Source organism: Coregonus clupeaformis, unplaced genomic scaffold (assembly GCF_020615455.1).
Source record: "Coregonus clupeaformis isolate EN_2021a unplaced genomic scaffold, ASM2061545v1 scaf1943, whole genome shotgun sequence".
NCBI classification, from domain to species: Eukaryota; Metazoa; Chordata; class Actinopteri; order Salmoniformes; family Salmonidae; genus Coregonus; species Coregonus clupeaformis.
Genome location: NW_025535397.1, coordinates 4,199 through 31,550, shown reverse-complemented (window position 1 = coordinate 31,550; position 27,352 = coordinate 4,199). Strand labels below are relative to the sequence as shown.

Here is a 27,352-nt window from a genome sequence, read left to right as displayed (position 1 = left end):
CATCCCTCCAGTAGAGTTTCCGACACTTTGAGAATCTATGCCAAGGTGCATTCAAGCTCTTCTGGCGGCTCGTGGTGGCCCAACACCATATTAAGACACTTTCCATTATTTTGGAAGTTAAACCTCCAAGTAGCATAATGTTACTGTTATAGTGATCACTGTGAATAGCTTGAAGGAATGTGAGAATTGCTCAAAAAGCAAAAGGAACATGCAGAAGCACATGATGTTGCTGTTGTTTATTAATCACTACAAATAAGAAAAGAGATTCTCCACTACATTTATCATAGAAAATACATTCATTCTACAATGAAGGTATAAGAACATAATATTAAGTGCTGCCGATTGTAGAAATACACTGGCATGACAGATTTAAATAAAAGTTAACAAGAAAACAAATTTGGACTAAAACATTCGATGTCATGAGGATAATTCTGATATCAGTGTGCATGTTGTCTCCCTAGACGTTTAGCGCCTTCTCCTGCGCTGTCTGGTCATCCCAGGGGCGGCGGTCGTGCCTGCATCACAGTCTGTGACGTGACATCCGCACGACTCAACGTGGATGTAGGAGTGCTTGACCTTTGACCCATCAGGGCAGATCAGCTCCACCTCTTTCTGGCTAGTGGTCGCCTCTTGGCAGCAGGAGCAGTAGTGCATCATGGTGTTGGCCTCTGCTGAGTACCTGCACATTCACATAAACACAAGACAAGTTGAAAAGAGGGCTTGAATTTCCTGGGTTGTCTTGACAAGATGAGCACAGGAGCAGTAAATAAGTCAAATAAGCTCCTAGTTCAAAAAGGGCACAATATGTGGTGAATAAGTGATCACTGACTGGGGCCTGCATGACATTGACTAGTGCTGCATTCAGCATCTGTAGTACTTACATGGAAGAGGTTCCACAGTTTCCTGAGCAGGAATTGATCTCCACAGGCTCAGCGGTCGCACAGCCACTGATGACGATGCTAGTGGTGGTGTACTTCATCTCACAGACATTGCTGCGTTCTGTGCCTGGTCAGGGAAGATGCATCAAGAGTTATTGTTTGATACATTATGACATAGCTTAAGCAGAAACAGACAATATATACATTTTTGGCCAGCATGTAGGCACAATGTTTCCTGTTGGTCTTATTTTATTGTTTAGGTGACATAGCATGCTATTATTAACCAGTAGATAGGTGGTTATTAGGAATGCTTTGGCTGGACGTGTTACTTACAGGTCTTGCAGCATCCATTTGCATCTGTCTTTTCTGTGCCCTGGGGTGAAAAATAGGAGAAATGATTTATAAGTGGCAGATTGTATACATTATGTGAGCTCCCTTCCATTCTAAATGTTACTGAAACATCTATCGCTATGACCCTAGAGTGCTAGGAATGATAGTAACATTCTGAGTGAGAATGGAAAACAGTGTAACTGCAGTGTAAATTGATTGTCCCCACGATGGAGGTGAGATAAGACATAAACTCACTGGGACACAGTTCTCTGGGCTGAATGCAGGGCACACAGTCTTCACCTCCCTTGGTATATATTGGCCATCAGTTTTCTCACATGTGTACTTCACACATTTGTCACCAGGTGGTGACCATGTTTGGTTCACCTGTCGCACAAGGAAGAGATTATGAAGAATTATGATGGAGTTTCAGATCATGCAGACAGATTATACATCCTCATACACACTCTTGTTATACTCACCTGAATAGTGTGTTTGGTGTTATCTGGCATATTAACCACACAGCTTGTCTGTACACACTTCCCACAACACTGACCAGGTATGGCCTGATACTGGAAGCCCTAAGACAAGGATGGAGAGCCATCATTGAATCATTGTTCACTTATTTTATAAACATGCGGTAGCCTCCAGAGTATTTTTATAAATATGTAAATGCATTTTTCATCTTTGTTAAGAGAGACATGACTACCTGTGAACATGTAGTGTCGCAGGAGATATTTGTGCACACAATGTTGTTGAGCTTGGTACTAGGATCCATAATCGAGCTGCAGGTGCAATTCTCGCATGTTCCTTTAGGAACTTGAGCACCAGGCTGGAGTGAAGGAGAGAGACAAAAGTTATCATCCACTATAACAGACTGTTTGAATGGAGGAGGGTCAGAGTGCAAAGGGAGCAGTTCTATAGTAGAATGTGACCAATTATGAGGGCAGCAAACACAATACAGCTTATCTCAAGCTATTTGTGTGTGTGTATCTTTCAGAAGCTTGTTGAATTTAATTTCTTTGAAACGATTTATTCTTACCTGGTACTCAATGTTATTGTAGACACATACACCCTTAGGAACTAAACAGACACACATTGAGAAGAAATCAGTCAGTGATACCAGTGATTAATGTCATAGTTAATACAAACGTAATTCAAAACCAGTGATACCTGGGAATTACAAAGTCAATGAACTAACTAAACCACTGATGAAGCAAATCAAGGGGACTTACCACAGGTATACTCTGGACAGCAGCTTGAGATGGACGTGCTTATAATTGCCTCCCACCCTGGCTGGCAGTCCATCATGATTTTGGGGCAAAGCAGTGCATCGCACTCTGTTACAGAGGTAACCAATGAGAAGTGATTAAAAGACAAGCTGATAGAGGGTCAAATAACCCCCCTATGACCCTACAGAACACTTCAGATAATATTGGTCTAGTACTGTGTGAGTAAGAGTTGGCTTTCTAATGATTCACTGAAGGGTCACTGATCCATCACTCACCACATGTAAATTTCTGGCAGCAGCCTTCTGTCTTGTTCACCAGTCTGTATCCAGTCTCATTGCAGATGGGTATGGCTGGTGTGGGGCAAGTGATAGGCTGGCACTGGACAACCATAGAGTCTTTGTCACAGGTGCACTGCTGGCAAACACTCTCCCATGTATCACCAGGCTTAAGGGAAAAACAGGGTCATGTCAGGTCAACACATGAAAAGAAAAGACTCCATCTTTATGAAAACTCAAAACAGACAGATGAGTAACTCAAATGTTGTTGTTCTGCAATGAACTGGATTTAACCATGGCAGTTCATATGCACCATCATTAGGTGATACGAAATGGGTTGGAGGTGGTTATTCAGATATTAAAAGTTTTCTTCTAGTCAGTTCACTGGAAGGAATAAAGAGTCCAAGACCTTTACAATGTCAATGAAAAGTATTCATCCTAAGTATGTGAGTTCCCTTGACTCATGTGATATGCATCTCATGATATGTCTATGTGAGAATTAATATCTGGAGAATATTTAGATGAAGGAAATTCTTACCATTTTGGGGTTGCCATCAGGTCCGGTGCAGCCTGAAAAATATATAGAGGGTGTGTTTAAAAGTTTTGTCTCACATGGTTGGGGTCTTGTTCTTCACACCTCCACATCAACACATTTTGTTAACCGTTCCATTACAAATAAAGCCAGTAAACCATGATTCATGCTTAATTCAAGGTTTCAAAGTACAGAAAGGTCTAATGACCCATAACCCATTCTTACCACAGGAGACCACACAAGTATCAGAGTAGGTGCTGAACAAGACGGTTCCAGATGGACAGAAGCAACCCTCCTTCGTCTTATTGGTCATTTGGGTTTGATTGTTCAAATACTTCTCATTATATCTGCATACAAAAATAGTTTGGGATTATGCAGGAGATCATTTATTTAAAAGAAGGCTCATATGAAGGAAATTCATATGACATCCAATCAGAATAAAGATTACCTGGTATTACATGTTGGTTCAACTGCTGGACCACATGGCATGTACACCTTAGTGTCTGGGCATGTTTGCTCTGCAGGACAAAAATAGGTCACAGTTATGCTAAACAACAGCAGAAAAACAACAACAACACAGTAGCTGCTTATGACATCTGCTGATGTTACACATTAGTCAATTAATTTGTGGCATGACATCTATGCTTGCATTCATAGCTCACCACATTCTCCATCGGTGGACTTCCTCCAGTCAATGCAGATCCCTTTATTTGCACATTCAGATGCATACGCCTCCAGACTAGAGCATCTAGAATTAGCATTGTTGCAGACATCTGATCTACAGGCCTGAACAAAGGCGTCAGGAGAAACCGCTTTATGGCATGCCTCAAAGACCCTTTGACAGAAAATAACATAGAGAGTGATTTAAAGAAATGCTAATTAATAATACGGTACCTGTATTATGATAAAAACAGGTGCAAATACAAGCAAATTAACAGTACAGATAATGTACATTACAATTGATAAATCACATTAGGAAGTGAATTATCATTTAGGCATTCCTATTGTGTGCTTGTTCCCTTTTTCAAAATTAGTTTGATATGTTCCTTACATGCTGTTCATGATTTCACAAATGGCTGTCTTGCAGGGGGTAGGGGACGTGCTTGGGGTTGCCGGGGTGGTAGAGGGTGGTGCTGTTGGAGGAGTTGGACAGTCCTGGTTTCGAACCAGCCACTGGCTAGCTGTGACTGAGCAACCCTGTATCTGACCATTAGGTGACTGGCAGTCATTCTTCTGGGAATTATCACAGGTACCTTGAAAAATATGGACATTAAGTAGGGTAAACCCTAGTTAGCAAGGCCAGGTCATAGATTCCTTGTTGTATGAAATTTCTATAGGGTGGTCTAGATAGGAGCATCTACTGAAGGTTTGAAACTGTGAAATGTATATTGACCCTCTTTAATAATACTCACCACACTGGCCCTCTGTGCTGCTTTGGAAGAGGGAGTAAGGAAGGTTGATGCTAAATGATGACCCCTTGTAAGACACCTGAACCTTAAGATCAGGGATCTCCAGCATGACCTCCACACCTGTACTTGTTAGAGCAATGTCACCCATTCTGTAAGCTGGGTAGATTCGTTTACTGTTGACATATACCTGCATTTGTGTAGAAATGAATACACATTTAGATGGTTGAGTCATGTGTTATCTTGAAAGCAGTAACATGACAATGTTAACACCATTATTGGTTTTAATTTAAAGTCATGAGATTTCAATAAAGCATGATAACGCAGTAGCATACATAAAACAATTATGGATATTAAATAATAAAAGCAATGAGAATTATATTTTAAAATAGTTACCACATTTTCTGTTGTTTCACCAGATCTCTGCTGGGTAAGAATCCCTTCATAGGATTTGTAATGAATGATAAGTGACTGAGGACAGAATCCACTGTCAGCGTTTCCACAGTAGTGGTTATCAACAATAATGGTAAGGTTGTATTTTAAGTTGATTTCTTTCATTAAGGTGTATGAGCAGTTCTCCTGGAAATTGTAATATACTCCATCAAATGTCTTGTAGTGAGATCCACCCCATCCACTGCATACACCTGCAACATGATAAAATATGAGTTGATAATAATCTAAGCTATTGACAGAGGACATTGAAAACTCAAATGTTGGGGTTTTAGATTGTATGTTGTCACTTACATTCACATTCATATGTGAAGCAGCATCCAGCTGAATCATAGACCTTGACAGGTGGACGGCCATTCTCACACTGTAGTGGCTCCACTGGCTTGCATTTTACTGGTAGCTGGACAACAATGCCATCCTGGCAAATTGCTGTGGTACAGCTATTCAGCTGCCAAGATTCTCCATTCTGCCATTGATTTGATAAGGGAAAGCAATTACTTAAACATGCACACAGAGGGTAGAACATACTCTACGTCGGGGCTTGGACTCTACAAGGTGTGGAACGCTTTCCACAGGGATGCTGGCCCATTTTGACTACAGTGCTACCCACAGTTGTGTCAAGCTGGCTGGATGTCCTTTGGGTGGTGGACCATTCTTGATACATACAGGAAACGGTTTAGCGTGAAAAACCCAGCAGCGTTGCAGTTCTTGACACCAACTGTTGTGCCTGGCACCTACTACCATACCCCGTTCAAATGCACTTCAATGTTTTGTCTTGCGACATTCAACCTCTGAATGTACACATACACAATCCATGTCTCAAGCTTTACACCAACAAGAGCTATATACCCATTCACCCATTGTATTATTACCAACAACAAAAAAATCGATTTTTAGGGAAAAATTACCTTTCTTGGTGGCTGAATGCTAGTGCAGTCTGGGGTGGATTGAGTTGTTGGTGGTGTGGTCATGGTCTCTTCTGACGTTGTGGGGGATACAGTGGAGGGTGTAGAGGAAGGACATGGATTTGATTCCACTTCAACTTGGCACGTTGCTTTGCAGTAAGCGGTGAAGCACCACCCTGAACCATCGGTCACATTATACACTAGGTTCCCTGATTGTTGAGAAAGGCAAGCGTTAGAACATTTCAGTTTGCAAATGAAAGTTCATTAAAAGATTAGTGAAATGTCATTTATTTTGATTGTCTGAATAACATTTATAACATATTACCTGGTAGATACTGTGTCCCATTAACATTGCAAATGCACTGGCTGGTGGTGACTACTGTTGATGTAGGTGTAATAATCACTTGTGGTGAAGTTGAAGGATTTCTTGTTGTTTCTAAAATGCCTGTGATGACAACTGGCTCTGTTGTTTCTGTACTTGTTGTTGAAGGCTGTGATGTTGAAGTTGAAGTCAGTGATGTTGAAGGTGAAGTCACAATGATAGCTGTTGTAGAATATGTAATTGAGCCAGTGGTGACTACTTTAGGTGGCTTTGTGGATGTAGATGGAATAGTCTCAGTTGTGGTTTCTTCAATTGTGGTTGTTCCACCAGTGGTAGGTGTAGTTACCTCTGCAGTTGTTGTGGGTGCAATTGTAGTTGTTGTTAAAGTAGTGTGTTTGGATGTTATGACAACTGGCCCTGTTGTTTCTTCACCTGTTGTTGTGGGCTGTGATGTTGAGGTAGAGGTTTCAACAATTACAGTGGTGGAAGTGGTTGTTGGGCCGGTGGTGACTACTTTAGGTGGCTTTGTTGATGTAGATGGAATTGTCTCAGTTGTGGTTTCTTCAATGGTGGTTGTTCCACCAGTGGTAGGTGTAGTTACCTCTGCAGTTGTTGTGGGTGAAATTGTAGTTGTTGTTAAAGTAGTAGGTTTGGATGTTATGACAACTGGCCCTGTTGTTTCTTCACCTGTTGTTGTGGGCTGTGATGTTGAGGTAGAGGTTTCAACAATTACAGTGGTGGAAGTGGTTGTTGGGCCGGTGGTGACTACTTTAGGTGGCTTTGTGGATGTAGATGGAATTGTCTCAGTTGTGGTTTCTTCAATTGTGGTTGTTCCACCAGTGGTAGGTGTAGTTACCTCTGCAGTTGTTGTGGGTGCAATTTTAGTTGTTGTTAAAGTAGTGGGTTTGGAAGTTATGACAACTGGCCCTGTTGTTTCTACACCTGTTGTTGTGGGTTGTGATGTTGAGGTAGAGGTTTCAATAATTACAGTGGTGGAAGTGGTTGTTGGGCCGGTGGTGACTACTTTAGGTGGCTTTGTTGATGTAGATGGAATTGTCTCAGTTGTGGTTTCTTCAATTGTGGTTGTTCCACCAGTGGTAGGTGTAGTTACCTCTGCAGTTGTTATGGGTGCAATTGTAGTTGTTATTAAAGTAGAGGGTTTGGAAGTTATGACAACTGGCCCTGTTGTTTCTTCACCTGTTGTTGTGGGCTGTGATGTTGAGGTAGAGGTTTCAACAATTACAGTGGTGGAAGTGGTTGTTGGGCCGGTGGTGACTACTTTAGGTGGCTTTGTGGATGTAGATGGAATTGTCTCAGTTGTGCTTTGTTCAATTGTTGTAGTTCCACCTGTTGTAGGTGTAGTTACCTCTGCAGTTGTTGTGGGTGCAATTGTAGTTGTTGTTAATGTAGTGGGTTTGGATGTTATGACAACTGGCCCTGTTGTTTCTTCAACTGTTGTTGTGGGCTGTGATGTTGAGGTAGAGGTTTCAACAATTACAGTGGTGGAAGTGGTTGTTGGGCCGGTGGTGACTACTTTAGGTGGCTTTGTGGATGTAGATGGAATTGTCTCTGTTGTGGTTTCTTCAATGGTGGTTGTTCCACCAGTGGTAGGTGTAGTTACCTCTGCAGTTGTTGTGGGTGCAATTGTAGTTGTTGTTAATGTAGTGGGTTTGGAAGTTATGACAACTGGCCCTGTTGTTTCTTCACCTGTTGTTGTGGGCTGTGATGTTGAGGTAGAGGTTTCAACAATTACAGTGGTGGAAGTGGTTGTTGGGCCGGTGGTGACTACTTTAGGTGGCTTTGTGGATGTAGATGGAATTGTCTCAGTTGTGGTTTCTTCAATGGTGGTTGTTCCACCAGTGGTAGGTGTAGTTACCTCTGCAGTTGTTGTGGGTGCAATTGTAGTTGTTGTTAATGTAGTGGGTTTGGATGTTATGACAACTGGCCCTGTTGTTTCTACACCTGTTGTTGTGGGCTGTGATGTTGAGGTAGAGGTTTCAATTATTACAATGGTGGAAGTGGTTGTTGGGCCTGTGGTGACTACTTTAGGTGGCTTTGTGGATGTAGATGGAATAGTCTCAGTTGTGGTTTCTTCAATGGTGGTTGTTCCACCAGTGGTAGGTGTAGTTACCTCTGCAGTTGTTATGGGTGCAATTGTAGTTGTTGTTAAAGTAGAGGGTTTGGAAGTTATGACAACTGGCCCTGTTGTTTCTTCACCTGTTGTTGTGGGCTGTGATGTTGAGGTAGAGGTTTCAACAATTACAGTGGTGGAAGTGGTTGTTGGGCCTGTGGTGACTACTTTAGGTGGCTTTGTGGATGTAGATGGAATAGTCTCAGTTGTGGTTTCTTCAATTGTGGTTGTTCCACCAGTGGTAGGTGTAGTTACCTCTGCAGTTGTTGTGGGTGCAATTGTAGTTGTTGTTAATGTAGTGGGTTTGGATGTTATGACAACTGGCCCTGTTGTTTCTACACCTGTTGTTGTGGGCTGTGATGTTGAGGTAGAGGTTTCAACAATTACAGTGGTGGAAGTGGTTGTTGGGCCGGTGGTGACTACTTTAGGTGGCTTTGTGGATGTAGATGGAATTGTCTCAGTTGTGGTTTCTTCAATGCTGGTTGTTCCACCAGTGGTAGGTGTAGTTACCTCTGCAGTTGTTGTGGGTGCAATTGTAGTTGTTGTTAATGTAGTGGGTTTGGATGTTATGACAACTGGCCCTGTTGTTTCTACACCTGTTGTTGTGGGCTGTGATGTTGAGGTAGAGGTTTCAATTATTACAGTGGTGGAAGTGGTTGTTGGGCCTGTGGTGACTACTTTAGGTGGCTTTGTGGATGTAGATGGAATAGTCTCAGTTGTGGTTTCTTCAATTGTGGTTGTTCCACCAGTGGTAGGTGTAGTTACCTCTGCAGTTGTTGTGGGTGCAATTGTAGTTGTTGTTAATGTAGTGGGTTTGGATGTTATGACAACTGGCCCTGTTGTTTCTACACCTGTTGTTGTGGGCTGTGATGTTGAGGTAGAGGTTTCAATTATTACAGTGGTGGAAGTGGTTGTTGGGCCTGTGGTGACTACTTTAGGTGGCTTTGTGGATGTAGATGGAATAGTCTCAGTTGTGGTTTCTTCAATTGTGGTTGTTCCACCAGTGGTAGGTGTAGTTACCTCTGCAGTTGTTGTGGGTGCAATTGTAGTTGTTGTTAAAGTAGAGGGTTTGGAAGTTATGACAACTGGCCCTGTTGTTTCTTCACCTGTTGTTGTGGGCTGTGATGTTGAGGTAGAGGTTTCAACAATTACAGTGGTGGAAGTGGTTGTTGGGCCGGTGGTGACTACTTTAGGTGGCTTTGTGGATGTAGATGGAATTGTCTCAGTTGTGGTTTCTTCAATGGTGGTTGTTCCACCAGTGGTAGGTGTAGTTACCTCTGCAGTTGTTGTGGGTGCAATTGTAGTTGTTGTTAAAGTAGAGGGTTTGGAAGTTATGACAACTGGCCCTGTTGTTTCTTCACCTGTTGTTGTGGGCTGTGATGTTGAGGTAGAGGTTTCAACAATTACAGTGGTGGAAGTGGTTGTTGGGCCGGTGGTGACTACTTTAGGTGGCTTTGTTGATGTAGATGGAATTGTCTCAGTTGTGGTTTCTTCAATGGTGGTTGTTCCACCAGTGGTAGGTGTAGTTACCTCTCCAGTTGTTGTCGGTGCAATTGTAGTTGTTGTTAATGTAGTGGGTTTGGAAGTTATGACAACTGGCCCTGTTGTTTCTTCACCTGTTGTTGTGGGCTGTGATGTTGAGGTAGAGGTTTCAACAATTACAGTGGTGGAAGTGGTTGTTGGGCCGGTGGTGACTACTTTAGGTGGCTTTGTGGATGTAGATGGAATTGTCTCAGTTGTGGTTTCTTCAATGCTGGTTGTTCCACCAGTGGTAGGTGTAGTTACCTCTGCAGTTGTTGTGGGTGCAATTGTAGTTGTTGTTAATGTAGTGGGTTTGGATGTTATGACAACTGGCCCTGTTGTTTCTACACCTGTTGTTGTGGGCTGTGATGTTGAGGTAGAGGTTTCAATTATTACAGTGGTGGAAGTGGTTGTTGGGCCTGTGGTGACTACTTTAGGTGGCTTTGTGGATGTAGATGGAATTGTCTCAGTTGTGGTTTCTTCAATTGTGGTTGTTCCACCAGTGGTAGGTGTAGTTACCTCTGCAGTTGTTGTGGGTGCAATTGTAGTTGTTGTTAAAGTAGTGGGTTTGGATGTTATGACAACTGGCCCTGTTGTTTCTACACCTGTTGTTGTGGGCTGTGATGTTGAGGTAGAGGTTTCAACTATTACAGTGGTGGAAGTGGTTGTTGGGCCTGTGGTGACTACTTTAGGTGGCTTTGTGGATGTAGATGGAATTGTCTCAGTTGTGGTTTCTTCAATTGTGGTTGTTCCACCAGTGGTAGGTGTAGTTACCTCTGCAGTTGTTGTGGGTGCAATTGTAGTTGTTGTTAAAGTAGTGGGTTTGGAAGTTATGACAACTGGCCCTGTTGTTTCTTCACCTGTTGTTGTGGGCTGTGATGTTGAGGTAGAGGTTTCAACAATTACAGTGGTGGAAGTGGTTGTTGGGCCGGTGGTGACTACTTTAGGTGGCTTTGTGGATGTAGATGGAATTGTCTCAGTTGTGGTTTCTTCAATGGTGGTTGTTCCACCAGTGGTAGGTGTAGTTACCTCTGCAGTTGTTGTGGGTGCAATTGTAGTTGTTGTTAAAGTAGTGGGTTTGGAAGTTATGACAACTGGCCCTGTTGTTTCTTCACCTGTTGTTGTGGGCTGTGATGTTGAGGTAGAGGTTTCAACAATTACAGTGGTGGAAGTGGTTGTTGGGCCGGTGGTGACTACTTTAGGTGGCTTTGTTGATGTAGATGGAATTGTCTCAGTTGTGGTTTCTTCAATGGTGGTTGTTCCACCAGTGGTAGGTGTAGTTACCTCTGCAGTTGTTATGGGTGCAATTGTAGTTGTTGTTAAAGTAGAGGGTTTGGAAGTTATGACAACTGGCCCTGTTGTTTCTTCACCTGTTGTTGTGGGCTGTGATGTTGAGGTAGAGGTTTCAATTATTACAGTGGTGGAAGTGGTTGTTGGGCCTGTGGTGACTACTTTAGGTGGCTTTGTGGATGTAGATGGAATAGTCTCAGTTGTGGTTTCTTCAATTGTGGTTGTTCCACCAGTGGTAGGTGTAGTTACCTCTGCAGTTGTTGTGGGTGCAATTGTAGTTGTTGTTAAAGTAGTGGGTTTGGATGTTATGACAACTGGCCCTGTTGTTTCTACACCTGTTGTTGTGGGCTGTGATGTTGAGGTAGAGGTTTCAATTATTACAGTGGTGGAAGTGGTTGTTGGGCCTGTGGTGACTACTTTAGGTGGCTTTGTGGATGTAGATGGAATAGTCTCAGTTGTGGTTTCTTCAATTGTGGTTGTTCCACCAGTGGTAGGTGTAGTTACCTCTGCAGTTGTTATGGGTGCAATTGTAGTTGTTGTTAAAGTAGAGGGTTTGGAAGTTATGACAACTGGCCCTGTTGTTTCTTCACCTGTTGTTGTGGGCTGTGATGTTGAGGTAGAGGTTTCAACAATTACAGTGGTGGAAGTGGTTGTTGGGCCGGTGGTGACTACTTTAGGTGGCTTTGTGGATGTAGATGGAATTGTCTCAGTTGTGGTTTCTTCAATGGTTGTTGTTCCACCAGTGGTAGGTGTAGTTACCTCTGCAGTTGTTGTGGGTGCAATTGTAGTTGTTGTTAAAGTAGTGGGTTTGGATGTTATGACAACTGGCCCTGTTGTTTCTACACCTGTTGTTGTGGGCTGTGATGTTGAGGTAGAGGTTTCAACAATTACAGTGGTGGAAGTGGTTGTTGGGCCGGTGGTGACTACTTTAGGTGGCTTTGTGGATGTAGATGGAATTGTCTCAGTTGTGGTTTCTTCAATTGTGGTTGTTCCAACAGTGGTAGGTGTAGTTACCTCTGCAGTTGTTGTGGGTGCAATTGTAGTTGTTGTTAAAGTAATGGGTTTGGAAGTTATGACAACTGGCCCTGTTGTTTCTTCACCTGTTGTTGTGGGTTGTGATGTTGATGTAGAGGTTTCAATAATTACAGTGGTGGAAGTGGTTGTTGGTCCGGTGGTGACTACTTTAGGTGGCTTTGTGGATGTAGATGGAATTGTCTCAGTTGTGGTTTGTTCAATTGTTGTAGTTCCACCTGTTGTAGGTGTAGTTACCTCTGCAGTTGTTGTGGGTGCAATTGTAGTTGTTGTTAATGTAGTGGGTTTGGATGTTATGACAACTGGCCCTGTTGTTTCTTCACCTATTGTTGTGGGCTGTGATGTTGAGGTAGAGGTTTCAACAATTACAGTGGTGGAAGTGGTTGTTGGGCCGGTGGTGACTACTTTAGGTGGCTTTGTTGATGTAGATGGAATTGTCTCAGTTGTGGTTTCTTCAATTGTGGTTGTTCTACCAGTGGTAGGTGTAGTTACCTCTGCAGTTGTTGTGGGTGCAATTGTAGTTGTTGTTAAAGTAGTTGGTTTGGAAGTTATGACAACTGGCCCTGTTGTTTCTTCACCTGTTGTTGTGGGCTGTGATGTTGAGGTAGAGGTTTCAACAATTGCAGTGGTGGAAGTGGTTGTTGGGCCGGTGGTGACTACTTTAGGTGGGTTTGTGGATGTAGATGGAATTGTCTCAGTTGTGGTTTCTTCAATGGTTGTTGTTCCAACAGTGGTAGGTGTAGTTACCTCTGCAGTTGTTGTGGGTGCAATTGTAGTTGTTGTTAAAGTAGTGGGTTTGGATGTTATGACAACTGGCCCTGTTGTTTCTTCACCTGTTGTTGTGGGCTGTGATGTTGAGGTAGAGGTTTCAACAATTACAGTGGTGGAATTGGTTGTTGGGCCGGTGGTGACTACTTTAGGTGGCTTTGTTGATGTAGATGGAATTGTCTCAGTTGTGGTTTCTTCAATTGTGGTTGTTCCACCAGTGGTAGGTGTAGTTACCTCTGCAGTTGTTGTGGGTGCAATTGTAGTTGTTGTTAAAGTAGTGGGTTTGGAAGTTATGACAACTTGCCCTGTTGTTTCTTCACCTGTTGTTGTGGGCTGTGATGTTGAGGTAGAGGTTTCAACAATTACAGTGGTGGAAGTGAAGGTTGGGCCAGTGGTGACTACTTTAGGTGGCTTTGTGGATGTAGATGGAATTGTCTCAGTTGTGGTTTGTTCAATTGTTGTAGTTCCACCAGTGGTAGGTGTAGTTACCTCTGTAGTTGTTGTGGGTGCAATTGTAGTTGTTGTTAAGGTAGTGGGTTTGGAAGTTATGACAACTGGCCCTGTTGTTTCTTCACCTGTTGTTGTGGGCTGTGATGTTGAGGTAGAGGTTTCAACAATTACAGTGGTGGAAGTGGTTGTTGGGCCGGTGGTGACTACTTTAGGTGGCTTTGTGGATGTAGATGGAATTGTCTCAGTTGTGGTTTCTTCAATGGTTGTTGTTCCACCAGTGGTAGGTGTAGTTACCTCTGCAGTTGTTGTGGGTGCAATTGTAGTTGTTGTTAAAGTAGTGGGTTTGGATGTTATGACAACTGGCCCTGTTGTTTCTACACCTGTTGTTGTGGGCTGTGATGTTGAGGTAGAGGTTTCAACAATTACAGTGGTGGAAGTGGTTGTTGGGCCGGTGGTGACTACTTTAGGTGGCTTTGTGGATGTAGATGGAATTGTCTCAGTTGTGGTTTCTTCAATTGTGGTTAATCCAACAGTGGTAGGTGTAGTTACCTCTGCAGTTGTTGTGGGTGCAATTGTAGTTGTTGTTAAAGTAATGGGTTTGGAAGTTATGACAACTGGCCCTGTTGTTTCTTCACCTGTTGTTGTGGGCTGTGATGTTGATGTAGAGGTTTCAACAATTACAGTGGTGGAAGTGGTTGTTGGTCCGGTGGTGACTACTTTAGGTGGCTTTGTGGATGTAGATGGAATTGTCTCAGTTGTGGTTTCTTCAATTGTTGTAGTTCCACCTGTGGTAGGTGTAGTTACCTCTGCAGTTGTTGTGGGTGCAATTGTAGTTGTTGTTAAAGTAGTGGGTTTGGATGTTATGACAACTGGCCCTGTTGTTTCTACACCTGTTGTTGTGGGCTGTGATGTTGAGGTAGAGGTTTCAACAATTACAGTGGTGGAAGTGGTTGTTGGGCCGGTGGTGACTACTTTAGGTGGCTTTGTGGATGTAGATGGAATTGTCTCAGTTGTGGTTTCTTCAATTGTGGTTGTTCCACCAGTGGTAGGTGTAGTTACCTCTGCAGTTGTTGTGGGTGCAATTGTAGTTGTTGTTAAAGTAGTGGGTTTGGATGTTATGACAACTGGCCCTGTTGTTTCTTCACCTGTTGTTGTGGGCTGTGATGTTGAGGTAGAGGTTTCAACAATTACAGTGGTGGAAGTGAAGGTTGGGCCAGTGGTGACTACTTTAGGTGGCTTTGTGGATGTAGATGGAATTGTCTCAGTTGTGGTTTGTTCAATTGTTGTTGTTCCACCAGTGGTAGGTGTAGTTACCTCTGCAGTTGTTGTGGGTGCAATTGTAGTTGTTGTTAAAGTAGTGGGTTTGGAAGTTATGACAACTGGCCCTGTTGTTTCTTCACCTGTTGTTGTGGGCTGTGATGTTGAGGTAGAGGTTTCAACAATTACAGTGGTGGAAGTGAAGGTTGGGCCAGTGGTGACTACTTTAGGTGGCTTTGTGGATGTAGATGGAATTGTCTCAGTTGTGGTTTGTTCAATTGTTGTAGTTCCACCAGTGGTAGGTGTAGTTACCTCTGTAGTTGTTGTGGGTGCAATTGTAGTTGTTGTTAATGTAGTGGGTTTGGAAGTTATGACAACTGGCCCTGTTGTTTCTTCACCTGTTGTTGTGGGCTGTGATGTTGAGGTAGAGGTTTCAACAATTACAGTGGTGGAAGTGGTTGTTGGGCCGGTGGTGACTACTTTAGGTGGCTTTGTTGATGTAGATGGAATTGTCTCAGTTGTGGTTTCTTCAATTGTGGTTGTTCCACCAGTGGTAGGTGTAGTTACCTCTGCAGTTGTTGTGGGTGCAATTGTAGTTGTTGTTAATGTAGTGGGTTTGGAAGTTATGACAACTGGCCCTGTTGTTTCTTCACCTGTTGTTGTGGGTTGTGATGTTGAGGTAGAGGTTTCAACAATTACAGTGGTGGAAGTGGTTGTTGGGCCGGTGGTGACTACTTTAGGTGGCTTTGTTGATGTAGATGGAATTGTCTCAGTTGTGGTTTCTTCAATTGTGGTTGTTCCACCAGTGGTAGGTGTAGTTACCTCTGCAGTTGTTATGGGTGCAATTGTAGTTGTTGTTAAAGTAGAGGGTTTGGAAGTTATGACAACTGGCCCTGTTGTTTCTTCACCTGTTGTTGTAGGCTGTGATGTTGAGGTAGAGGTTCCAATTATTACAGTGGTGGAAGTGGTTGTTGGGCCGGTGGTGACTACTTTAGGTGGCTTTGTTGAAGTAGATGGAATTGTCTCAGTTGTGGTTTCTTCAATGGTTGTTGTTCCACCAGTGGTAGGTGTAGTTACCTCTGCAGTTGTTGTGGGTGCAATTGTAGTTGTTGTTAAAGTAGTGGGTTTGGATGTTATGACAACTGGCCCTGTTGTTTCTTCACCTGTTGTTGTGGGCTGTGATGTTGAGGTAGAGGTTTCAACAATTACAGTGGTGGAAGTGGTTGTTGGGCCGGTGGTGACTACTTTAGGTGGCTTTGTGGATGTAGATGGAATTGTCTCAGTTGTGGTTTCTTCAATTGTGGTTGTTCCACCAGTGGTAGGTGTAGTTACCTCTGCAGTTGTTGTGGGTGCAATTGTAGTTGTTGTTAATTTAGTGGGTTTGGATGTTATGACAACTGGCCCTGTTGTTTCGTCACCTGTTGTTGTGGGCTTGAATGTTGAGGTAGAGGTTTCAACAATTACAGTGGTGGAAGTGGTTGTTTGGCCGGTGGTGACTACTTTAGGTGGCTTTGTGGATGTAGATGGAATTGTCTCAGTTGTGGTTTCTTCAATTGTTGTAGTTCCACCAGTGGTAGGTGTAGTTACCTCTGCAGTTGTTGTGGGTGCAATTGTAGTTGTTGTTAATGTAGTGGGTTTGGAAGTTATGACAACTGGCCCTGTTGTTTCTTCACCTGTTGTTGTGGTTTGTGAAGTTGAGGTAGAGGTTTCAACAATTACAGTGGTGGAAGTGGTTGTTGGGCCGGTGGTGACTACTTTAGGTGGCTTTGTGGATGTAGATGGAATTGTCTCAGTTGTGGTTTCTTCAATTGTTGTATTTCCACCAGTGGTAGGTGTAGTTACCTCTGCAGTTGTTGTGGGTGCAATTGTAGTTGTTGTTAATGTAGTGGGTTTGGAAGTTATGACAACTGGCCCTGTTGTTTCTTCACCTGTTGTTGTGGGTTGTGAAGTTGAGGTAGAGGTTTCAACAATTACAGTGGTGGAAGTGGTTGTTGGGCCGGTGGTGACTACTTTAGGTGGCTTTGTGGATGTAGATGGAATTGTCTCAGTTGTGGTTTCTTCAATTGTGGTTGTTCCACCAGTGGTAGGTGTAGTTACCTCTGCAGTTGTTGTGGGTGCAATTGTAGTTGTTGTTAATGTAGTGGGTTTGGAAGTTATGACAACTGGCCCTGTTGTTTCTTCACCTGTTGTTGTGGGCTGTGATGTTGAGGTAGAGGTTCCAATTATTACAGTGGTGGAAGTGGTTGTTGGGCCGGTGGTGACTACTTTAGGTGGCTTTGTGGATGTAGATGGAATTGTCTCAGTTGTGGTTTCTTCAATGGTTGTTGTTCCACCAGTGGTAGGTGTAGTTACCTCTGCAGTTGTTGTGGGTGCAATTGTAGTTGTTGTTAATGTAGTGGGTTTGGATGTTATGACAACTGGCCCTGTTGTTTCTTCACCTGTTGTTGTGGGTTGTGATGTTGAGGTAGAGGTTTCAACAATTACAGTGGTGGAAGTGGTTGTTGGGCCGGTGGTGACTACTTTAGGTGGCTTTGTTGATGTAGATGGAATTATCTCAGTTGTGGTTTCTTCAATTGTGGTTGTTCCACCAGTGGTAGGTGTAGTTACCTCTGCAGTTGTTGTGGGTGCAATTGTAGTTGTTGTTAAAGTAGTGGGTTTGGAAGTTATGACAACTGGCCCTGTTGTTTCTTCACCTGTTGTTGTGGGCTGTGATGTTGAGGTAGAGGTTCCAATTATTACAGTGGTGGAAGTGGTTGTTGGGCCGGTGGTGACTACTTTAGGTGGCTTTGTGGATGTAGATGGAATTGTCTCAGTTGTGGTTTCTTCAATTGTGGTTGTTCCACCAGTGGTAGGTGTAGTTACCTCTGCAGTTGTTGTGGGTGCAATTGTAGTTGTTGTTAATGTAGTGGGTTTGGAAGTTATGACAACTGGCCCTGTTGTTTCTTCACCTGTTGTTGTGGGCTGTGATGTTGAGGTAGAGGTTTCAACAATTACAGTGGTGGAAGTGGTTGTTGGGCCGGTGGACTACTTTGCTTTGTAGATGTAATGGTCTCAGTTGTGGTCTTCTTCCTTTGTTGAAATTTCAGCTGTGGTCGATGTAGCTACTTGTCCACTTGTTGAGGGTACCATAGTTGTTGTAGTTACAGTTGTCGGTTTCGGATTGTGACTGTACTTGCTCCTGATGTTGTAGTTGTAGGATTTAATGATGTAGTTGTGGTGCCAATATTGATGATTCCAATTAGTTGAAGTAGATGTAGGTTCTGTTTTTGAAAAATATATCTTCAGTTAACTAGGCCAGAAAATTTACATTTTCATTTACCAAATAGCTCGTATTTACAATACTCATACATATCGTTAATATGAATTAAACGTATCATTAACACCTACAGGTCTTCACGGGCCCACCCAAACCAATACTCGAGACCCACCCGTGACCCGAGCGGGTCTTGGTCCAAAGGGCTAACTTTTCTCGGGTCTGGGTTGATTGCTGTTTCGATTGTCATCAGCCCTTGGGTCTATGTAAGTACAGCTGATGAACCCGAGTGGACCCGAAAGACCCAATCAAAGCTCTGCATAGCCTATAGCATATTTAATTTTTGCAAATAAGGTTAATATACTGACTTATAGAAGGCAAAATATAAAGTCCTATATGTTAACCAGTGAAGAAACTTGGCTGATAAACATTATTTTTCTGACACTCGGGTCCTATCGGGTCTGGTCTAGACCCGGACCCTATAGGGTATGGTTCTAGGTTTGCTTGTCGTCGGGTTTGGGTATAATTGTTCTTGGGTCCGTTCTTGGGTCCAACTTTTACATATAAATTGCTATTAATTGTTATCAAGATTGCCATTTATCAGTATGGTACTTAGCAAAAAAAAAATTGTACTTTAATCATTTTAGAGTTTCTCTGCTTACCAGGTGTTGAGAAATGGAAGACAGTTGTGGGCTTTAGTGTTGTTGTAGAGGCCTGTGTTGTAGTTGCATGGACAGTTGTTGTGGTCAGAGGGGATGTTGTGGTTGGTACTGGAGTTGTGATCACTTGACAAGGGTAAATGTTCCTGGTAATGGTTCCATTCGCGGCACAAACAGCAACTATGCAGTTACTAATCCCATCTGTTGTATTGTAGATGGTTTCTCCATATTGGTGTTGTTTACCATTATGCAAGCATGTACAATCTACAGGGGAAAAAATATTTTACAATTAGATTCAATCAATGTTGCTTTGGTCATTGCTAAATATTTTACTTTAATTTGGGGATGTCATCCTTACCATTTACATTATAACTACAGCTCACTCCAGTCATTGTGCAGGTGCTTTGAAAGAAGAAAAATCAATTTAAATTTAATTAAAAATATTAGTAAAGAGCTAAGACTAGTCAGGACTTGGTAATAAAGTATGTTGGAAATCCATGGGAGCAGGGCAAGTTTTCAGATTGTCATACAGCCATTATTGGCATCACTATGGAAAAACTAGCATGACCCTTCAGTCTTTGCCAATCCCCTACCCTCTTCCCCAGAATTAATATAACACGGAATACATAGTACTTTCACAGTTGGAACATTCAGAATATGCTCTGAAATAGCACAGGTACTGTGAATTGAATGATTTAAACATACCATGTTTCACAGTTTTGTGCCGGAACATTCTGTCCATTGGTGTACTGGTTTCCTTCATAGTCATAGCAGCCACATTGTTCCCTCTCCACACACTTCATTGTCTCCTCATTGAAGTAAGGTTGTGCCGCAGGACAGTTAGGATAGCAGCCTGTAATAAGCACAATAGCCAAGAGGTTACAAAAGGTCAAGTCTTGTTAAGGATAACAGGAGTCACTGTAAATGTATCCTGAGGCTGCTCAGACATGTTGTTTTATAACCATTGTCGGGGTCAGATCCAATTTAAATTGTTATTCAGAAATCATACCCAAAATGAGACAAAATATGAGTCATATCCCTACCTTCCAATGCTGGAATTAAACTAGAACAGTTTCCGGAAGGGTTTCTGCAGGTCTTCATACACTGAGCTCCACATGCCTTGTAGTGCCACTCACATTCTCCAGGGGGGTTGTAGTAATCACAGAACAGTGCTGTATGTGGAGGACAAAATATGGTGGACAAAAAACGTTTTCATTATTTGAACTAGAATAATGATACCTTTCCATGATCAACTGTCCTATATGATAATGTGTCAACCTGGTCCAGTACTGAATTGACAAGCGCCTTAATGTAGTTGAACCAGAACCCAAAAAAATTCAGTTCAACCTTCTTGATTTTACTCAGCTCAGACTTCACTGTTGATTGTGAAGAAACTTACGGCAAATTCGGGGGCTTCTCCAGGCTACGCATGCTCCAGCTTCATTGCAGGCCTTTGCATAAGCTGCCACTGCGGTACAGAAGCACTCACAGTCTCCACCACTGTCACAAGCACATGAGTCTCTCACACAAGCATCGTAGTAAGGAGAGGGGTCCACCTTAAAAGCACAGCAATGTGTTGTAAGATATACAGTAGTTCATGGTACATGGTGAAGTACATTTCTTTGTCCACAAAAGACAAATCCACATATCTTACTAGAAATATATCCTAATTGAATATATCCATACCTGGTTCTGGCAGGCTGCGAAGACATCACTGTTAATGATGCTGCACTGTTTCTGGGCCCAAGACGCTCTGTACGGGTTGGAGGTACATGGATGCACTACAGCGGATACACTTGGGCAGCTTGATGAAACTTTCCAGGTGTTTCCAAATTCCACCGGATCAACAACAGTCGCCTGGGCTCTAGTTGTGAAGTCATTGTTTGCGTTGCCATCATAGTTTCCACACAGACCACACACTTGCCCCTGAAGAAAAGAGATCATGAATTTAAATGATTGACTTGGCAGGGTTCTACAAAAGTCTTGGTAATATCAGTTTTGACTGAATACTGAATTCAGTTCTTCATCAGAGTATCTTAATATACCTGGTATTGTGGGCTAAGCTTGATAGACAGACTGGTCTTCTTGTCCCACATGAGGATTAGACCACTTTTGACTTCAATGACCAGATAATTCCCCAGAAGACTGATCTGTTTAGGAAACTGCTCTTCTGGAGTACTCCTGACAACTTGAGCAGTCCCATCTGCCAATATGAGCTCACTGGTCTGAAATAGAGAAATATGTTTTCATACATAACTTGGTCTGAAATCGGATCTCAACTTGATGTTTGGTTGATCATTTGTTGATTGTGCTTTACACGAGGGATGGAATGTACAGTATTGTGTGGAAGTCAAGTTGCTCATTACCCCCAGGAAGAGTTTGATGGTCTTGGAGCAGGTGGTGCCTTTAGTTCCACAAGGAACGTTCTCAGTGAGGACTCTGAAGCTGCCACTGCCATTAGTATTGCCACAGTAGTCCTGTGCGAAAGGAAAATATTCTTAATATTGTTCAAATTCACACTTTTCAATGCTGATAAAATTCTACCAAATAGAGACACAAACCTGAATGAGAGTGTATTCACAGTTTCCATTAAAGTTGAACCTTTTCTCATCAAAGGTGATATAGTGACCCTCTCCGTAGATTGCACAAACTCCATCACAAAGATGTGTGGTACACTGCCATTGTCTGTCCTTGCAAGTACTGTGAACAACACACACATAATGTCACAAAAATTGCCGGTCAGTTTTTTCATGATTTGTAAGTCTATGTTCTTTATGTTTTCTCCCCCCTGAGATGTAAGACACAAAACAGGCATACCATGTATTGCAGTCAACCTTAACGGTCTCTCCAGCTTGGTAAGTAGCTCCATTGTGAGAACAAGGACAAAGTTCCTCCTTGATGCAGTCTCCGTTCCCATCAGACACCAGTCCGGTGGGGCACATACAACCTGATGTGCACTCTGTGCTGATCTAAAGTGATTTAACAAAATACACACATAAGTCATGGCAAATTAAAGGAATGTGGACTATGTTTTTGTGCACGGGGGGAGGGGTAGGAGGGGTGGGGGGGTTGGTGGGGGGGGGGTATTTGACATAATTGAGATTCTCAAATGTTTTTGTTCAGTCAACACAAAACTCGGTATAATAGTGACAGTGTGTGACAATCCCATTTAGAGTTAATGAGGGACTCACACAGGTCATGTCCAGAGTTTTGCAGCTCTTCTGACACTCTGACCCTGAAGCTCCTGGAGGTGCAGTTGAGCAGTTGAAGAAAACCATAGGCTGTGTGCATACTGGGGATATATGGAATAACAATACAAGTTTTAAAAAACTATTTTCAATTCTCAAACAAGCAGAATATAATTGTAATATATCCAGAAATATCCACATTCATCATCATTAATCACATTGTCTTACATGAATTGCTTGAATCCTCTTGGTTCATTTCAAATGTACCTGTTTTGTGAAGGATGCATGTAAAGAGTTAAATCATATTATGTTTTTAAAATGTATAACTGCCTTGATTTTGCTGGACCCCAGGAAAAGTAATGGGGATCCATAATAAATACAAATACAAATATCGACACATTTATTTTAGAAATAGCTACTAAATTGGAAGCAAAGAACATCAAACTTACTAAATAGTCTTGCTCCCCCAGTGCAACTCAGTGTCCCTTGCCTACAAGTGCTGTAACGTAGTTACAGTATTAATAGTTATAGTTAGTTAGATAATCAAATTAACAGCAAATATCATTACGACACAGTTTTGAATATATCCATCAAGTTTCACTAGTACTTGTATTTATTTTGGTCGCCTAGCTTTATATGTATGAGGGAGGTGTTTACCAGGTGGCACCGTCTCTGCTGATAGCCTCTCCTGCAGGGACCACTGAGCCCTTGTCATAGCAGGACAGTTGGTGGGGGCAACACACTGGCCAGCCTCGTCCATGTATGTGCCCCTCTGCACAGCCACAGCCGTCCACCGGAACAAACTCCACCTGGCAAGATCGGTCTGTCATACTCAGGGAGCGGCAGGTGCGTCCACAGCTGGTCATGTTGTAGGTATAAACTGTTTGACTGGGGCAGGTGGCGAATTTATCTGAGAAAAGTCATTAGATATGAGTAGTATTAGCAATACTATTTTTTGTTTGCTTATATCTTTGTATTTGTGGAGTTATTTCTTCCGGTTATTTGTATTTAGTAACTCAACCCTACGGTTGTTGTGTCAATAAAATCATTACATTCTAATTGATTTGCAGCACTTATGATAATAACATAATAATAATAATAATAATAATATGCCATTTAGCAGACGCTTTTATCCAAAGCGACTTACAGTCATGCGTGCATACATTTTTTTGTTTGTTTGTTTGTGTATGGGTGGTCCCGGGGATCGAACCCACTACCTTGGCGTTACAAGCGCCGTGCTCTACCAGCTGAGCTACAGAGGACCACACATTGCAAGAGGTCTCCATGGTGCCATGCTGTCTACTTACTGCAGATAGTGTCTCTCCAGCCGCTGAGCTGGATGCCCTCGGCAGCACAAGCATGGACATAAGAGGACACGGCAGCACACATGCAGTCCTCACTCTTCTCACAGTTACAGCTGTCATACATGCAGTTCTGTTGGAAAAAAATAGTCAAAGTGTGTCAGGACTATAACCTCATCACATAAGACTTTAATAGTTTTACTTTGTGATTGTATCCTTCTTAACTAACTTACGGTTTTGTAGGCATCAGGTCTTATTTCAGAATGGCAAGGGGAGAACACTCCTTTAGGATCTGATAACATGGAACACCAGTGCTGGGCATATTTCTCTGTGAAAAAGACAATCATAATTTGTTCAACATCAGCATATTCTTTCTTATATAACTTTGTTATAATCATTCAACAAGTGATTCATCTGTAGGTTTAATAAATATGTACCATTTTCAATGCTCAAACTGCAGGGGTTTTCAAAGCTACTCTTGACATCAGGGCAGCTGGCCATGGTCTTCCACGTGTTGGCAAAAGCTACAGCTGTGCCCTCCACCAATCCACTGATGACTCTGAACTCATCTGCCTGAACATCATTGTAGTTTCCGCAAAGGCCTGTGGATAAATAATTGAAGTCATATGATGTTATTCGATTTTTATGAATAGAGACACCGAAGAATAAGGTATGAAACTGGTGGATGAATCTGAAGCATACCACAGGTTGTTCCTTTGTAGGATGAGATGGCAGTTATGTAGATCTGCATAACTGGTGAAAGCTGGATCTGAAGTTGAACTCCAAGGGTTGTCTGGATAACAATGTAGAATGAGGAGGGCTTGAAGATGGTCACTTCAGCTGCAATACATGAAATAAAAAGAGGGACACCATTAAGGCTTCATCTAGTGAATATAAATGATATGGTTTATACACTGATCCACACAACAATTTAATTAGGTATTACAATGGATTATCTCACCTGTATAGAGTGGGAGCTGAGAAAGAATCTGATTTACAAAAACACTTCCCACTTGACTGGACTCGGATTACCTGTGAATTAGATAAGATCATATATTTGATACAATTCTAATTTGTTCATATATTTTTGTTGAACATTCCGCTGAAGACTCAAACATTTCCATACAGATTGCAAACAGCCCGGCAATATTTGCCAAATCAGGGCAATTTTAAATAAGGTTATTGTGTGTTTAGACAAAAAGTTTGAGGGACATTTATTTGCAAGCCAGAATAATGATCTTAAAGAGTGTCTTTGCTTTGAAATGAGTTGACAGGTCATTATGTTATTTGCTCTGAAACATATTTGGAGAGTTGCCTTACGGTGGATCTGCTGGAGAGGGCTAGGGTAACAGCCCTCATACAGGTCTCAGTGTCAGTCAACCCACACTTCACAATGTCTCCCAGCACGGTGAATTCAGTTCCATTGCATTGCTGAAGGAAAACAAGCATGAGTTTGACAGAATAAACATGAAATGAGAGTGACTCACTTAAAGAATGAACCCTTTGGACATATGTCTAGGTCAACATGTGGCTTGAGGAAAAGCAATTTTACCTCACCTTTGCACTGAAAAGTTATGAAGATTTTCTACTAGTTTCTATTGCTTTGCTTTACTGCACCACATGAACTGACCTTGGTCAGAATGTAAGAGCAGTCCCCATGGAATGTGTAGGCTTTCCCATCATAGGTGTTGATGTGGGATCCTCCCTCCACAGAGCAGGTCCCAGGACAGTCCTTGTCCGTACAGGCCCACTGACCACCAGCACAGGTGCTAAAGGGAACATTTATACTGGCTTATTTCACAACTGCATTCATACAGTATTTCGTTTTGATAATCACACTGTAGAGTTTGGCATGATTCATGAACATGAGGTATGGGATACGTCATGTTTAAATCAGATGATGTACTTGGCCTACCATTCTTTACAGTTGCTGGTATAAGATTCTCCAGATTTGTATACTTGTCCATTGTGGACACAAAGGCATTCGCTCACTGGAATACAGCCACTGTTGCTGACATCATCGAATACAGTACCTATTTGGTGAGAGATCCGGCAGAATTTTAATACAACATTAAGAAAGATTTTAGTTCCTAACAGAAAATTATTCATTTTCACTGTTTAAGAGATTGCTAAAACTGCATTCAGTAAGGAGTGTTATTCTAATGTGTACTTTACACAGAGAACTGCATTGACTCCAGGAAGCAACTGAGAAAAATCCAATATTTACTCCTTTCTTTGTCACATTATTCAGATACTTTGCACACATTGATATAAAAGGCATAATGGGTAAAGGTGTGATGTTTTCATGATGTGCTTAAGGTTAACTTATACACCAGAGTTGAACCTATGTGGTACCTAGAGGACAGAAACAGCCGTCTGTACAGTGGTCTTCACACAACTGGCTGGCCTCTGGGTTGGAGCAGGTGTCAACACAGGGGCTTCCACACTCCTGGTACTCCATGTTGTAGGGGCATGTCTTATCTGAGAAAAGAAACATTGTGATGAACTGTTTCTTTAACAGAGATTGTGAACCTGATCATTTGGTGGTTGGGGGGCATGTTGAAGAGTATCTGCATGCTTACAGCAGAACTGTTTAGTCCTCCATTGCTGTGGCTTCCCCCCTGCGTGAACACACTGACGGGAGTACTCTGAGATGGTGTTGCACAGGCAGAAGGAGTTGGTGCTGTTATCACAGTGGCACAGGTCAGCCAGGCAGGTCTCGACAAAGGAGTCCATGTCCAAATAATTTGTGCAGCTACTGAAAGCTGCATTGGAGAACAGCTGCTGACAAAATTCCTACAGATGGAGACAAACCACAAAAGGTTACCATATAGAAAACATTTGTTGGATCACATGGATTGATTGCCATTTCTAACTTCTATTAACATTGTTTAGTATTCTTCTTCTGTTGTTTGAAATGCATACCTCATCTCCACAACTCTCTGCAGAAGTTAGCATAGGCTCCTCACAGACTTCCAGAGGGCCATCCAATTTCCAGAGGTTTCCATAGTCAGAGCTAGAGAGTTCCCCACCTGCAACAACACAAACATTGACAATTAGTTCCACCTACAGTATGTAATGTAGTTACATTTCAATAGTTTGGGCAATTTCAGATTTCTTTTTACCATTGATGATGAACTCATTATATGTTTGGACTTCATTGAAGTCACCACAGAGTCCGCAGGTCTGGTTTCTGTACTTCTCGTTCATTTCAATCTGTAGAATGTCCAGATGTAATGTGTTTAGTAAAAAAAATCTCATCCTATTCAGCGCCATTCACATGTTCAGTCTTGGCTATCCTCCATGTTTATAACCTTTCTTTTTATTGGTCTTTGTATTAGGGAGTGAAAATCTCATTCAAATCTACAAATATTTGCAAACACTTCATCAAATAAACATTGGAGTATGAGCCTGTGTGTGTATAGCCTATAGATCTTCACAGATCCTGTTTAATTCATCCTCGTTCTTCAAGTAATTCTGCCTTTCAATGTTAACATATCAGGAGGTGAGTAGACAGTGCTTCAACCAACATGAGACAAGGTGCAGCCAAAAATAGGTGTCTCTCACTCCCGATCAACTGCTGATCATTGCCATTGATGACAAAGAATATGCTTTTAATCTAAAGAAAAATGTAACATTATTAAGTATTAGAAAAGCAGGTATTTTACCATTAGGGAGTCATCCTTGTTCCAAACGGCAACCAGCCCCAGTTTGGCTATGACCTTCACATTGGATGTAGTCTTCACGATGCTGACACCAGACAAGCTGAATGGCAGGGTCACCCCTTCAGGGAGGAAGAAGATGCTTAAAGGTCATCCTATACATTTGTATTAAATTCCAGAATGTAAAATGAAATCCTCAAGAGAGGTGCTTGCAGAATGGTGTATCAGTCAAATGACAGGGAAACTCACATCTGTCCATTGACCACAACAACACCCCTTGGATAGCTCCACCACTACACCATCCACTTTCATGGTGATCTTGCTAATGGTGGGCTGGTTGTCCACCACCTGCCGCCTCATCTGGATGTTGAAAGCCTCATAGCTGCTTTTACACAGTGAGGTAACAACATGGTTGCAGGTGGAGGGGAGCTGGAAAAAGTCCCGTCCGAAGGTCTTGAAATGGTAGTTACCCCATGTGCTGCAGACCTGGTCATTGTGTGAGGCATTCACTCC

General features: G+C 42.4%; 1 protein-coding gene across 1 annotated transcript; it reads right to left on the bottom strand.

The window, feature by feature from the left end:
- Positions 1-221: 221 nt before the first annotated feature.
- LOC123487974 (mucin-5B-like) lies at positions 222-27,352 on the bottom strand (the record flags this gene model as incomplete). The annotated part of the gene is given in 52 exon segments (XM_045218983.1): positions 222-679; positions 882-1,005; positions 1,212-1,251; positions 1,464-1,592; positions 1,688-1,786; positions 1,915-2,037; positions 2,248-2,288; positions 2,441-2,545; positions 2,713-2,881; positions 3,251-3,282; positions 3,470-3,591; positions 3,693-3,762; positions 3,907-4,079; positions 4,296-4,497; positions 4,657-4,840; positions 5,047-5,294; positions 5,395-5,566; positions 6,009-6,214; positions 6,331-6,637; positions 17,846-17,937; positions 17,940-17,995; positions 17,997-18,036; positions 18,692-18,952; positions 19,047-19,090; positions 19,394-19,541; positions 19,732-19,860; positions 20,088-20,244; positions 20,375-20,614; positions 20,734-20,913; positions 21,055-21,165; positions 21,250-21,388; positions 21,506-21,657; positions 21,880-21,991; positions 22,334-22,375; positions 22,534-22,597; positions 22,600-22,645; positions 22,647-22,786; positions 23,184-23,310; positions 23,411-23,505; positions 23,615-23,779; positions 23,880-24,017; positions 24,139-24,187; positions 24,189-24,209; positions 24,498-24,608; positions 24,808-24,946; positions 25,093-25,210; positions 25,533-25,658; positions 25,760-25,973; positions 26,103-26,209; positions 26,303-26,393; positions 26,846-26,961; positions 27,106-27,352. Coding segments are annotated over 52 exon segments (6,777 nt in total), but the record flags the coding sequence as incomplete, so codon positions are not given.